Raw genomic sequence first — 15,628 nt, 5'->3', positions numbered from 1 at the left:
TTTTTGCACACAGTCTTGAGTCCAAAGTGACCTTCAACCATGCCTGTCAGATCCCACTGTTCCAGATGAAGTGTTGCTGGAAAAACTCAATATTGCTTGTTCTAATGAATCTGAAAGACGAAACAAACGAAAATATGAAAAAAGTTGTACTGTTCACACTGTACAGCTAAAGAGCCTGTCCCTTAACAAAGATTCCAGCCCAAAGCATCTAAGTTTGATTTAATGTCCCAACTAAAAAACCTGAGTGATGATATCGTGCAGATTAAAGAGACAATCCAGCAACCCGTGTCTGTTCCGCAGCAGTGTTTTGCAGAACCAAAGAACCAACAGCAGCAGGTTCCCCACAGCATCAGATCTCATCTCAGGGTTACCGACAGACATCAGGATGGTCCCAAATCCAAGAGCATCAGACCTGGAAACCAGATACAGCTACATGTTCACAACAGGCAGGTCCATGCCTCCACACCAGTTCTCAAAAGCGAAAAACAAGTGAGGGCACAGAACATACCGCTTACACCTGCAAACCCAGTTCAGTTGCCCTCTGTTCCACAAGAACATTCTCTCCAGTCACGTCAGCATTAATACCAGAGACTCACCATGGACAGCCATATGTGTATCCTTCTCCTCAGCAGCATCCTATGTCCATCAATTATGCAACTCAGCCTCGAAAGTTTTACAAATCCCCCTCAGTATATGGTGCCACCCTTATCAGTTCCGCCAGCCTCGTCCTTCACAAGCCAGACAATGTTTATATTGCCAGCAGCGTAAAGCAGAGGAACCTTGCACCCATTGTTACCACTGTGGCACAGTGAACACTTCTCAGCTGGCTGTGGGAGTAAAAGCACCAGGCCTCAGCCAGCAGCTCCGTTAAACCAGAGCGGTTTGCCCCCAAGGGACAGGGTGTGACCAGAGCGGTAGAGAAGTCCCAAAAACATGAGAGACATCGCATGTGCCATCACTGAGTCAGTATGCCATCACTCTACATCTGTACAGAGAGATGTCGCCAGTTGTTAAAGCCGTTAAAGATGGCCATGGGAATGAGAGCACTGCTGGATACGGTAGGACTGTTGGACTGTTCTTTACTCATTTTTAATTACGCTGCACTGGGAGAGTGTCCTTTAATATGCCACTCCAGCTTTCACCTGTGCTGGGCTGGAAGAGGGTGAGGAGCGCCATTCCAAAATGCTTGAAAGGTTTGCGACTACTCATGCCCTCAGATCGGGTTGTCCTCGTTGCATACCATCTCTCTGAACAATTCAGTGTGGTATGCTGAATAATACTCATCATTAACAGCTTCTTATTTCAATTTTTTTTTCCTTTGATAAGTTGCATAATTATTATCACTATCAGTTTTCTTATGTATTTCTATGATTTTCATGTGTATCTGCTTTAAGGGATTATTTACATATTTATATAATTATTATCATTATTGTTTTCATCTAAATGGTAAATGGTAAATGGACTGCATTTATATAGCGCTTTCACAGACCCAATGGCCTCCAAAGCGCTTTACAATATTGCCTCACATTCACCCATTCACTCACTCATTCATACACCGACGGCGTAAATGCTTGTGACAAATATTTTGGGATTGATTGCTTCCAATTAATTAAATATATTGTAGCTAGAGATGGATGTGGGTGATTCGTTATTATACGTTTGTAAGGGGATTTACAGTCAAAGACCCAGAACCATATGATGAATGAAGACCCAGAGTCAGAATTATAATAAATTGAAGAAAAGTTTTACTGAAGATAGTTTGCAGTTTCATCAGCAGAAGTCAGCTTCAAACTTTGTAGGCCGTCCAGTTACAAAGATCACAGCAATTATACACCAAGGTCTAAGCTATGTCTTTGCTTTAGATTGAATGATTCTCATTGGCTAAGAAATAGACATAGTAATTTTCCACACATATACAGATAGACTGAAGCATATCTCCATCGATTAAGCAGCTGACACTCGGACCATTCCAGTTTGCAGATGGGTTGCTGGGCGTCAACCTGTCCAGAACAACAACTCATCAATCCCAATAATGCAGTTGTTCCTCATGGAACACAAAAGACTAGTACCCAGAAAAGCGCTATATAAATGTAACAAATGATTATAATTATTACATGCGCATCTACCACAAACGCAGGACATCACATCAGTTCTGACTGGATCTCTTCCCAAATAGTCTAACTGACAAAAACTATGACGAAAATCTAGTGACATTTTCGTCAACGAATAAAAAGTCGACGAAAATGTCAATAGATTTTCGTCATAGTTTTTGTCATTCAAAAAAACTGGGTTTTATTTAGTTATCGTGTCGTTTTAATCTGTGAAAAAATCTAGTTGACGAAAATAGTGACTCAAATTTTTCGGCAATGAAATTAACACTGGTCCAGAAAGACTGTCAATCTGTGCATTAGAGGTGACTCTTTATAAATTGTTAGACAGTAGGTGCGGTTTGAGTGAGTCATTGTTTCATTCACTTAACCAATTCATTAAAAAAGCTGCTTCACATGCTGCATTTAAGACCTGCGTTTTATGGCAAGTGCCCATGCACCACTGGCTGAACCCTTGCAATGGGTTTAACTGGAACGCCCTAGGCCCTTGACCACTTGGAATCTGCTCTGGAGCCATGCCGTTTAATCTCAGTATAACTCTTCTAAACTGCTTATTTGAACTAACTTAACTTACAGCTGCAAAGTACTTTTCCCTCTGTTTGAATCGGATAAGGTGTGTGGGTAAATTAGTTGCAAGCACTGTGATTTCCTGTTGTACCATCACAATCGTGTTGGATTGTGGTCTATGGATCTGCCTGATGTGTACATATGAGTAGATTCCCCCGAGGGGAAGTGCTTTAGGAAGTTCGGAACTGTATATCTAAAAATAGTTAAACACAGCCACCATGTGTTCCACTGCAACGTGGCTTCGTTTAGAATGATTTTCATTGGCGGGGGAAAAATAGAAAAAGTAACGGGCTTGAATTGAGGTTTGAATTACAATTGAAGTGAGCATCCCTATTGACCTTAGTCAGGTTAGATGTCATATTTGAATTTAAGGCGGATGAAAACTAAGCAGCGGGGAACAGACTTACAGTCCTTACAATGGCAGGCACTATTAAGGTCTTAGATCATGTAACTTTGACAATTTAGGAGTTTTACCTACTAAACGTTTTTTTATATATATAGACATTTCATTAGCTGAACAATGAATGTTTTTGAACAACAATGCAAACAGTTGAACACCTAAATATGGCGCTACCCTGATTAAGAGCAGAGCAGATTATCTGTTTTTCTAGTAGTTGCAAATAAAACTTTATGAAATATGCTTTAAATACATTCAAAATTAACCACAAGGACTAGACTACCCTGGGTCGCATTACCATAAACTGTAAAATTACTTCCTTGAAGCAATAATTGCATGTACCCTTCACTAACGGACTTGTGAAATTGCCCTTTTGTGAAGAGATTTACTTGTTCACTTTTGCTCACTAGTGTTCTTTTCCAGAAGTGCCCTTCAAGCACACAAAACCCTGTTTGAAATTCGTCCAATTTTGTATCTAATATGTAAGTTGCTAAAGACAATTCTCGTTGAAAAATGTATAAAACCAATGCCACTCATGTGCATGCTGTTGGTCGGCACAGACACACAAAATTACATATTCATGAGTTCACACTTACAAATAATCAGTAAATAGTATGCATATTTGGCATGCTGTCCGTGGAGAGGGCTACGAGCTCGATATTTGGCCTGAACCCAGAATACTCCCACGTATCCCTGGCTGGAATGGAAACCTGTCAGGAGTGAGGAGTTGGGCTAGTGAAGGATGTAGAATTCTGTCGAGGAACATATGAGTCGGCTACATATCGCCTATAGGCCTCTTGTGCTGATTGATCTCGTGTTCCTCCCGAACTTTAATAAAACATACTTTTAAGAACTATGAACTATAATTTTCATTTAACTATGAAAGTGAAACCATTTTTTACGAGGAAAGGAAAAGTTTTTGTATTTTAATACCTTTTCATATCGCTAACTGGTATTAAAATGGTGGACCTCGACCCAGATCCCGGCTTGGTTCCATCCGGACCGCAGGACATAATTATGCCATTTTACCTTTTCTACAGTTTAAAGTGAGCAGCGTGTCAAAACAACAGAGGTTCACACCATAAGCTCTCAGGGTCTTGTACGGTAATGATCTTTCAGCGCTACATCCTCTAATATTTGTATCTAGAGCCAAACGCGCTTCATTGAAGCTTTTTCAGCTCTGTGCGTGTTGCTTCTCTCTCATCAAAGACTTAAAGTTATTTGTTATTATTTAAAGACACAGTTATATTAACAACAGAAACACGGTGAGCAGCAAAAAAGATACTTTTGATAAAACTCTGCAGAAACCGAGGATGCAGCAAATACAATTATTTTGATATGTCTCACATGGCTCCCACTGTTTGTGACAAGAAACGTGTGGCGCCTTTAAGGCTGATTTATACTTAAGTATAAATATTTTTAAAGAATTCTGCGTTGGACCCACAACGTATAGGCTTCTCGGTCCACAGTAGATTTGCTCATTTGAATTCAAATCACAGAAAAAGAAAAACCCCTCCCCTTTTCCCTTGCTGCAGCCTCTGTTTCGAGTCCTCATTGATATTTTATTTCTGCTTCATTATAATGCTCCCCTTCACCTCACTCTCACTCAGCAAGATCTGGGGGGGGGGGGGGGGGGGATTGATGCTAAGCCAACTCATCCATTCAGGCTATAAATAGAACACATCTCACCCTAATGGGTCAGTGAAATATTCAATTCATCTAAACACTTGCAACCTCTTGCTTCTACCTGGGATTCCTGCCAGTCACTTGGCTAAAGCAACAACACAAACATACACAGAAAAAAAATAAGTCAACAATAAATAAAAGGTCATGTGTGAATGTCAGATAAATTTAAGGAGCAAAATAGAGAGTGGCCATCCAAGTGAGATCTGAAGTGGATAAACAAATAATGCAGTATCTTTCTGAATATCTATGAACAAGACAATAGAGGAGATTGCAGCGAAAGCGCTTTGTTCCAGTCGGGGACAATACACAAAGAGGCAGAAGACAAAGAAGGTCAGTAGAAAGCAATAATATAACACACTCCACAATAAGAATACTTGCTTGGGCTCATAAGTGAAAAAGATGAGTGCAAACAAAGCATGTGGATCATTCCTAAACGAGACAAGAGGGAAAAGAGCATAGGTATTTATATACAGTCCTTGATTGACGTGATGATGAGGGACAGGTGATTGTCATTATTCTGGCGAATGGGACTGGTGAAGAACCAGGTGCAGGTGTGAAACTCAAGGCTTTCTCAGGATGTAGCAGTCATATCCTTGACTGGGACATTCAGTCAAACAGCACATGCTGACTCCTCATTCTTTCCAATCCCAGAGGTGACATCGTGTTTATCCTCATCCTTGCCTATGACTTCAGAATTCCCCATTGGAGCTGTAAATAAGCAGAAAGTGACATGAAACTGTGAGTTCCTGATATGTCTCATTTCCTTAAGCTTAGGCAGAAATAGGTAAAGGTGACAGCAAATCAACATTTGTGCGAAAGGGGATATTTCTTCCCATCTGTTCCTTATCAACAAACAAACAGGAAGAAATCCCTTTTAGAAGGAAAGACCTAGTCTATTTTTCTTTAACTGTATTTTCCAGTTCATGGCACCAACGGTCTTTTCTGGATGTTTGTTTTGCTCAACAGGCCTGTATTTCCTAGAAGGCAATATGCTCCACTATAGCCATTGTAATTTGTATTGGCAAAGTGAAGGAGGCTCTTAACCTCTATGAAACCTTTTAAATGGTTCTGAATGTAAGCACACTTGTATTCCACAGCTGTAGCGCTTCGCTAAAGTGGAACAAGGCAATTGGTATGAGAGCATAATGGCCATGTGAAGCGTATGGAAGCTGCTTCTGTAAGTGTCATCTTGTATGATGTTGCCAATCAAAGAATGGACCCCTCAGAGATTTTCTTTAGAAGGAAAAAAATCCGTTTGTATACTTGTAATTGCAGAGAACTTTCAACGCTATCTCACGATAAATTCGTACGAATTTGTACGAGTGATTAAAAGGTGGCTAATTTGTACGACCTCACTGTACGATTTGTCTAAACCCACGTGATGGGTAGGTTTAGGGGCGGGGTCAGGGGTAGGTTTAGGGGCGTGGTCAGGGGTAGGTTTAGGGGCGGAGTCAGGAGTAGGTTTAGGGGCGGGGTTAGGGGTAGGTCATTTGTACGAATTCATACGAATTTGGCAACTCGTAAAATATGTAAATTTTTGCGAAAATCTTACAATATGAATTGGTACGAATTAGCCACCTCATAAAATTCATACGAATTTCCATGAGATCGAGTTGGAACTTTACAAGACATGTTACACTTTTGTCCCTTGTTAACATGATAAAGTATAAACTTTTTACAGTAACACTTACAATAAGATCTCATTTGTTAACATTCGTTAATGGGTGAACTAACATGTTTGTGAATAAAAATGTTTGTTCATGTTAATTCACAGTGGATTAACTAATGTTTTTCTTAACTTTTGATTAATGTATTAATAAATGTTGAGATTAACAGATAACTTGTTAACAAATTACATTTATAATCATTTTCACAATACCTTTATTAACTACACGATATGTGTCCATATGGTTCCATATGTGACCATGTAAGTCCTCAAGGCCAAAGGTGAAAAATAAAAACAGCCATCCATTCATTATACCTTAATGGTGAGTTTATTATTATTTCAAAACAACAACTAAATGATTTAAGAATTTCATAATAACTTTCTTGCTAGTGCTATTTCAATGTAATGTCTTTTGACATGGAGATGGACTGATAAAATGGTCCAAGTAAACGTTTGCTCATGAGAACTTTCCCACTGACCACACTGTATGGTGAAACTTCATGCAATGTCAGTGTTTTTCTAAGGCATAGCATAAGCTCATTCACGTGCATGGCAAACACAAGCTAAATATTTTCACACTGCATGGGTCAAGGGGTTGCTTCTCAAAATGTTATGTAACGTGGATTAGACCGTTATCTTGCTAAGATCAGAAAACGGCCCTCTATTTATATACTGTGAGACCCTAAAAAAAGAATGGGCACTGTTTAACTTTCAAATGCCAGTGGATGTTCTCCCTGAGATTTACAATGAGTCAGCAGTTTGACATTTGACCCAAGTGTTTTTTCAAGTAGTCAATTGAAGTGAAGAGTGAATGCCAATAAATGGGCAGATGCTAGTCATGAGCTTAAGCCCAAATGTGCTGTACATAAACACTTTTTATTCTGCAAGATGGGACAGCAAGATTAAAGGTATAACAATACTGACAGACACATCCTGTAATGTTTACACTGTTTGTTTAACAGGTTGGCCCCATGGAATATGAGTGTAAATTGAATTAATCTATTCTTAAAGCTCACTTAAAAAAAAAAGTTTTCACTTACTCACCCTCAATACGGCTTAGTGTTTTGAAAAAATGAAAAAGTGTTTAGTGTTTTGAAACAATGAAAAAAAAAAAAAAAAGTTAATGCGAGATATAGCAGGATTCTCATTTTCAGTACACTAAAAAGGAAGGATGTGTTATAAATAGAAAATGTGTCCGTGTCCCTGTGTATTCTGACCTGAAATATAGCTCAGTGAAAATGATAAAGTTCTGGAGCAAGGCACAGTTCATTTCCATTTATGTTTTTTTAAAGAGCTATACCATAAACACAGTCTCTAAACTACACATTACGTGGTAGAAAAAGACCACGTGTGCTAATCTTCGCTAATTGTCATCCTGTGGGAGGCTTACAGTCTCAATACAATCACGTAGTTAGCATTTTTCCGGTCGCTGGCTTTTCAAACGGATTTATGTGTCATAGGTCAAATTCTGGTCAAAAATGATATCTAACCAGAAACCTGATGGAGTGTAAACAGTGATTCTCTGCAGGAGTCACATCACTTCCTTTAGTTTACTGAGAATTTGTGTATAGCTGCTCAGTAAACTAATGCCAAGAGTCAAATGTCTTAGTGCAGTGCTAATATGTAGGAAGTGTATAAGTTCTTGAAGATGGTTACAAGGACTACAGGGTAATGTTTTCTCTTTAAAATCAGATGATGTTCAATTAATTCAATAGAATGTGAGGGAATACCAAAATGGTGGCGCGGTGACATGCGCAATCCAGTCATTTATAAAGATATTATGTAAATATATTCATGATATATTGAATAATCTACAGGCCTATTGAGTTATTCTGCATGTTTTTGGAATCGTTTCTTACTTAGAAAAGTTTCGCCAAAAACTGTGATGCTTGTAACTGAGCTATTAAAAGTAAGTTTTTTTTTTTTTATTTGTTTGGTTTTTTTTGGATATGAAAGCTATGTTCACACCACTTCCAAGTTTCCATGTTGTTTATGTTCTTGCTTGAAATAAGATCCATGCCAATATTATGGGTAAGTTTGGTATTGTGATTCCAAAATCAAACTGGCAGAGGATAATGACGGTCCATGGAGGAACACTGTGAACATGGAATGTGTGAGTGAGTGCACATGTGCCTTTGATGCACTTCTATCATTGCCCAAAGGACACATCATTTTAGCCATCTCAGTGCGATTGCCAAGGTGAAAAGACAATGGGGAAAAGGAAAGGGAAACAGAAGCTAGTGTATATGGGAAATAAAATATGGTGTCTCTTAACAGCTGTATTTTAAAATCATGATGTCTCAACATGAACTATGATAATTCACTTCATCATCTCTACAGTTTGTTCAGTTAACATAAGACAAGGGGTCATGCAAAGTTAAACTCTTTGAGACCGTCTCTAATACATCACGTCTACATTACATGCATTGTGCATGCACATATATTGACTGCGCAGTTATTGTCATTTGCTATTGACAACCCCCTCTCTGTTCATATTCAAACAAATATATAAGATACGGTTAATCTTCCTTTAAGCAATGTTGTACGTTCAGCCTTTCCATTTTCATCTCAATGGGAGATGTATAGGAATGTAAGGCATTAATACGCTCACAGCTGGAACATTGTCAAAGTCATTATGGAAATTTTTACTGCTAGATGATTTGAACTAATGACACATTAGAAGAATATGTTATACAATGCAATCTGTATAAATATTTGAAACATGCCCAAAAGCAACCTTGAAGTGTTTTAACACTTTTTTGTGTTAATTTGTGTATTTTGTTGGAAAAATTCAACTGCGGCTTAAGATAAGCACCTCACGTTTTTTTTTTTAAATATAAAAAATTCAAGTTATTCAAAGTTTGTACACTGAAATTTCTTTTTTGTCTGTTCAACGTGGTAACATCTAATATAGCTGGTTTTGTTGAAATGAAAGAAATTATTTAAAATGACTGATTTTCCTCTTTGATGCAACATAATGTGTATAATAACCCCAAATCCCAAGGAGCAAACCCAAACCTTTTCTTCTTTGTCCTTCAGAGCAGATGTCCTAGCTGACACGAGTCAAGACTATGGCCTTTATTATGTGTGGTGGTGCAGTATATAGTGCGCATGTGTCACTCCTGAGCTGCATTGGAAATTGTATATTGGGTCAGTGTAACTCAATTAAGTTAAAACGGCATTCCCTTGTTTACATAAACCTGATTGAATTAGGTTACAACAAAATTGGAATTTAGAGGTAGAATCAGGTATACCTCCTTAAAGCAACAACTGCACATGCTCACTTTTTACAGTGTACGCTTGTAATATGCTATATGTTTTAGAACAAGATGTAAAAATATCTCCAAATAGGGCCTAATTTTAGGCTAACCAAAATCTAATTTTACTCAAACAACTAGCTTACCAAAAAGAGAAATCATAATGACACATTAGAAGAATATGTTATACAATGCAATCTGTATAAATATTTGAAACATGCCCAAAAGCAACCTTGAAGTGTTTTAAAATGTCATTTTGTTGGAAAAATTAAACTGCGGCTTAAGATATCACCTTACGTTTTTTGAAAAATTCTAAAAGTTTGTCAAAGTTTGTACACTGAAAAAAAAATGTTGTCTGTTCAACTTAGAAAATTCATGAGGTAACCTCTAAAATAGCTGGTTTTGTTGAAATTAAATAAATTATTTAAAATGACCGATAAACTGAATTCAACCAACCTGAAAAAGGTTTTACTGAAACTTATTTGTCAGTAGATATAACCTGATTACTCCAGCAAGGTAAAATTACTTTATACGTTTGATTTATTATTTTTTATTTTATGCTAATCCTTTTCCACCTTGATGTAAAAACACTCAAAAAATGAATTAATTACCCTTACTTTAATTGAAGAATGATTTGCACACAACTTAATTTAGTTCATTTAAAATAAATCTGTTTAATTGGGTAAATACAATTTAATTGATTTAAATAAATCAATTGTATGTTTACATTAGTCAAATTAATGTAATTTTAACTTAATTGGAAATGTTATTGAGCATGGAATACTGAGTGCCCACACCCTATAAGCACAAGCGCTATATACTCTTCAGCACAATGGTAACACAATTCAATAACAGAAACTCCCTCTAAATGTCCAACATAACTGAACATTAAACATTAACAAACTACCAACATCTTTTCCATTACTGAGAAACGCATAGAATAACACTTAATTCCAACATTTTCTCTCCTAATGCAGTCCCTTGCAAAGCATGCTGGTAACTGATCCACTGGCCAGGGCTGCCAAAAAGCGTGGTAATGAGCTAAGTTGATCGTAGACCATTGGTGGCAATGGCTTTACGATCTACTTAGGCTTACAATGCTTTTTTGAGAAATGCAGCCCAGTTAGTCGTCAAGAAAATTAATTTGTGGTAAAACGTAAAATACATTAGATGGATTGAACACAAGTTGTGACAATGTTAAATTGTTGCTTTAGCTCATTTTAATTAAACTGAACAAGAGGCAAAACATAATTTTTTGAGTGTATGTTTGTTTTATAATGTCAATTGTGATTTTCCTCTTTGATGCGACATAATGTAATGTATCAATAACCCCGAATCCCAATTTCTCATTGAAGCAAAATTTGCCAAGAAACAGCTAAACACAAACCTTTTCTTCTTTGTTCTTCAGAGCAGATGTCCTGACACGAGTCAAGACTATGGCCTTTATTATGTGTGGTGGTGCAGTATATAGTGCGCATGTGTCACTCCTGAGCTGCATTGGAAATTTTATATTGGGTCAGTGTAACTCCATTAAGTTAAAACGGCATTCCCTTGTTTACATAAACCTGATTGAATTAGGTTACAACAACAAAATTAGAATTTAGAGGTAGAATCAGGTAGGCTTTACCTCCTTAAAGCAACAACTGCACATGTTCACTTTTTACAGTATACGCTTGTAATAGGCTATATGTTTTAGAACAAGATGTAAAAATATCTCCAAATATAGGGCCTAATTTTAGGCTAACCAAAATCTTAATTTTACTTAAACAACTAGCTGACCAGGAAGATAAATCATACACAATTATAGCCATCAGAAAGATGTGACATGAAACATTTAAATTCATGACACTTAAAAGCATTGATTGATTGATTGATTGATTGATTGTTAAGAGCAAGATTGATATTAAAACAAGGAGATATGGCAGTTTTGTGACCAATGCTGTATGATTCTTGAACGATGATTGTTATAAGCTCTTTAATGAATCAAACATGCAGCTGCGTGACCAATGCATTCCGGTTCCTGAAAGAATGACTCTTATAAGTTGGTCCTTTTTAATGAATAAAAACAGCGTGGTCTGTGGATGCAGTTAGATTCCCGAACAAATTACTCTTATGAGCTGTTTTTTATTATTATTGTAAATTCACAATTGTAGTCTGAGACGCGTTTTAATGGTCATCAGCAACGAAAATCCTGCTAAGTTTTTTATATTTAAATTTTTTAGAAAAATGTATCTACATTTATAGGCCTACTTTGTATATTACTTTTGCATCAAATTACAAAAACTAGTTCAGGCTGCTGTGAGGGTATAGGCCTAAATTAGGATAGAATAGAATACATTATATATTTTTGTGTGTTCCCATTTGCTCAAATAGAAAAACTCAAATAGAAAAACTGCTAGTGATTTCACAACTTTTAAAAAGAGAGTAAAAAATAGAGAGATTGACAAGGACAGTCAGAAGAGAAAGGGGTCAAAGTCAAACTGTATTAGGCCGCCTAGGGAACTTTGACCCCTTTCTCTTCTGACTGTCCTTGTCAATCTCTCAAATTTTTTCTCTCTTTTTAAAAGTTGTGAAATCACTAGAAGTTTTTCTATTTTAGTTTTTCTATTTGAGCAAATGGGAACACACAAAAAAATATAATGTATTCTATCATTCGTCGCTAAAGAACTTTACCCAACTAAAGACTTCCGCTTCTGAGAAACCCGGAAATTTCAAAGGGGTCAATTAATCGACTAATTTAATAACCCGTTCAGTTTGTAGTTTCCGTTCGTGAGACTTAGCCTAAATCTGGTTGTTTGTTTGCTTGGTTGACATAATAATTTATCTCATCCTTCGGAAACAAGCTGCTAATGGTTCTTTCAAATATTTACTCGCCAAAAGTAGCTCCTAAACGAGAATCATTAAATTCCTCGTGATTTCCTTCCCCTTTTATTGACTGACAGCCGATATGACCTGCGGCAATGGAGTGGCGCGCACGAGATCGTGAAACCTGCTCACAGTTTGCGAAAAAAACGAGGCGCTTCGAGAGCGGGCTTGTGAGCGTGGAGAGGAGACGGACAGCTCGCGCGCTCATGATGAGAACAGCCCGTCCAGTTATCCGTGTGCCCCCTTTGGACACTCCCTTCTCACTTCAGTGCTTACTCAACCACGAAATCCACCGCTGGATTCCAAAATACTGCTCGCATGGAGATTTAAAACTGGACAGAGGCATGATAGTCCAGAAGAGAATACGGAGGGATGCGAGTGTGTTTGCTGCCATGATTAACATCCAGGTTTTGCTAGTGTGCTCCTGAGAACGGCAAGACAACAAGTCAAGAGGTCCAGCACTCAAGACAGCCGATGAGGAAGAAGAAGAAGAGATTTGACAAAGTAGTAAGTGCGAGATGTCTTTTTGCATAATTGAATTGTTAATTATGTAGTAAATTTGGCATGATAGTTAACCCATTCACATCGGAATTATGTTAGGGATATCAAAATATGATCATACTTTAGCTAATTATACCCGAGATGCGAGCATAAATGATAATCAGTCAAAAGAATAAGTACAGTTGCATTGTTCTTTCTTCATTAAGATTTGGATTTGGTTCTGAACACTAGTAAAATCCAAATAATTGGACAAAGTTAATGCAATTTCACTGTAGATTCCTTTTCTTTTTAAAGAAAAAAAATGCAGGAATGCAGTATTACTGAAAGCAGATAAAGTAAAATATAACTGTAAACTACACTTGCTACAATGGTGATGGCTATTGAAGCGCCTTCTGCAGGGGTTGAACCTTTTACCTTTAGGTGACCAGCTCAAATGATGTATCACAGCGCCACACCACCCACAGCTTTGCCAGGCTTTTTCCAGATTTGTAGGAGGATTATTACTGAAATCACATTTTGCAGTACAGTATGCCTCTTCTGCTTGCTTGCTTACTTACTCATTCCATTACAACATAAAAAAAATGTATACATAAACTCTTTAAAGTGATCTAATGACTTGTCTTGCTCATATCAACTTTAACTTTAATGTAAAAGTCAAAATATTATTGATATACTTAAGTTTGGCTGTAGTTTAGAATCATATTATCTAACTAATTGTTAGAATCATTATCTTTGCTTTATTATCAAAATAAATACCAAAGAGAAGTGATTTGAATGGATCTGCATGTGTTAAAGTTTCACATCCACATACAGTAGGTGAACATGGACGCATGCATTGCTGGAACCCTCTGGGGCTTCAGTAACAGATCTTTATAAGCATTGAGGTCTGTATTATACACAGCTCTAAATTAGTGCTAAAACTTGTGCTGTCTTGCATAACGTAGTTCCACACGCTGCATACTGGACACTAGTGAGGAGAACATTACGTCCACTGTCACTGGTTTGCTAGAGAGGGTTTTCACACTTGTCTGGAACACTGCAGAAGTCAGTTGAGAAAGATCCAAATTAATATCCTCACAGATGAAGGGCCAGATTCACTTTGACACTGATTTTGTTTTTATTTTTACAACCATGAAAATGTTTTATTCGGATTAATTCAGTGTGTTACTTTCCATTTCTTTGTCATTTATTGTGCAATTTACTCAGAAAATAGTTCACATATTTTTTTCCCCCATTCCTGCGATGATGCTCTTTTATGAAAATCCTCTTTGAAAGTAAATTGTAAATGCTCGTATTAAGAAATAATCAGTCAAATGTTTCAACACTGTTTCCCAGGGAAACAGAATTTAAAATGCTTTAGATTCAGAAAAATAACAAGACATAATATGAACCGTAAAATCTATGTCCATAATCTAAATCGAATTCATCACTGTTTTAAAACCCTGCAGCTGTCTGTGCCTTTCATAGCGGCTATTATTTATTGATGGCTCCATGTAAAAAACATGAATGTGTTTTCGTTCATGTACAAAGACACATGGATGTACATCTATAAATCAAGCAGGATTCTTTGAACTGCAATACAAAATTACTAAAGCCTCATCAGCAGTTTTTTTTTATTACTGCTGGCTATTATATTCTCTCTCTCTCTCTCTCTCTCTCTCTCTCGTACTCTCTCATTCTCTCTCTCTCTCACCCTCTCTCTCTCTCTCCTCATTTGCTCTCTCTTACCTCCTCTCTCCCTTTGTTCCCCCCCCCAGTGGCTGCACCTGATCTTTTAGATCCTAAATCAGCCACACACAACACCAAACCACGGCTGTCGTTCTCCTCCAAGCCCATTGTGTATAACTCGGGTGATGATTGTGATACCATAACCACCGTAATGAAGTGGAAAACAGTATTGGCGATCTTCCTGCTGGTGGTCCTGTACCTGATCATCGGAGCCACGGTGTTCAAAGCTCTGGAACAGCCCCAGGAGATCTCGCAGAAGTACCTCATCCTGCAGGAGAAAATCCTCTTTCTCTCTAGACATGCCTGTGTCAACAACTCTGAGCTGGAGGACCTGGTCAAGGTACAAAATCATTTACCTGTGTGCTTGAAATTGGATTTCAAAATATTTATTTGTATAGGTAAAAATAGCATTTTTAATGTTGATTCAAAGCATAGTGGTTTTGTGTGTGAATAGACTAATCTTTGCCAAAATCAATACAGACAGCTCTGAAGTTGGCAGGAACAGTGTGCAATCTGATTAATTGGAGGCACAGAAAACACTGATAAGCCGAAGACATGTTGATCTGTTTCTGAAGTGTGAGGCAACCATATTTCTTAGAAAAAAAGAGGGATGGAAAAGATGGCTTGGCTGACATTCTAAACATTCTGAACAATCTGTTCTGTCTTGAATGTATTTATTAAATGTTCTTATGGCTAATAGCTGTATACGCTTTATCTGCTCTCCTAAAAGTGGGGTTGCTGCCGCCGGTAATTTCTTTTAAATTGGTTTCAGTGAGTTCAGTTAACATTATTTTACCTGTCGTGAAATGAAACCTTCTCTTGACATTATATCACTAGCTGTGCCTTCTGAAGT

The 15,628-nt window shown here is 37.5% G+C and overlaps 1 protein-coding gene across 5 annotated transcripts in view; it reads left to right on the top strand.

Moving 5' to 3' along the window:
* The first annotated feature begins 5,311 nt into the window (after positions 1–5,311).
* Positions 5,312–15,628, top strand: part of kcnk2a (potassium channel, subfamily K, member 2a) — a 31,451-nt gene continuing 21,134 nt past the window's right edge. The window contains exons 1-4 of one of the 5 annotated variants that reach the window (XM_079632912.1): positions 5,321–5,496; positions 11,090–11,196; positions 12,624–13,053; positions 14,805–15,115. In XM_079632912.1, coding sequence (XP_079489038.1) covers position 13,053; positions 14,805–15,115 — 312 coding nt within the window. In that variant the 5' untranslated portion in view covers positions 5,321–5,496; positions 11,090–11,196; positions 12,624–13,052. Of the gene's footprint in view, positions 5,497–5,855; positions 5,936–11,089; positions 11,197–12,623; positions 13,054–14,804; positions 15,116–15,628 lie in introns of all 5 variants that reach the window. The other 4 variants (XM_079632915.1, XM_079632913.1, XM_079632911.1 and 1 more) reach the window with 4 other exon arrangements.

This window comes from Phoxinus phoxinus (genome assembly GCF_949152265.1).
Source record: "Phoxinus phoxinus genome assembly, chromosome: 13".
Lineage (NCBI taxonomy): Eukaryota > Metazoa > Chordata > Actinopteri > Cypriniformes > Leuciscidae > Phoxinus > Phoxinus phoxinus.
Note: the sequence above shows the minus strand (reverse complement) of the source record. Positions and strands in the feature narration are given on the sequence as shown.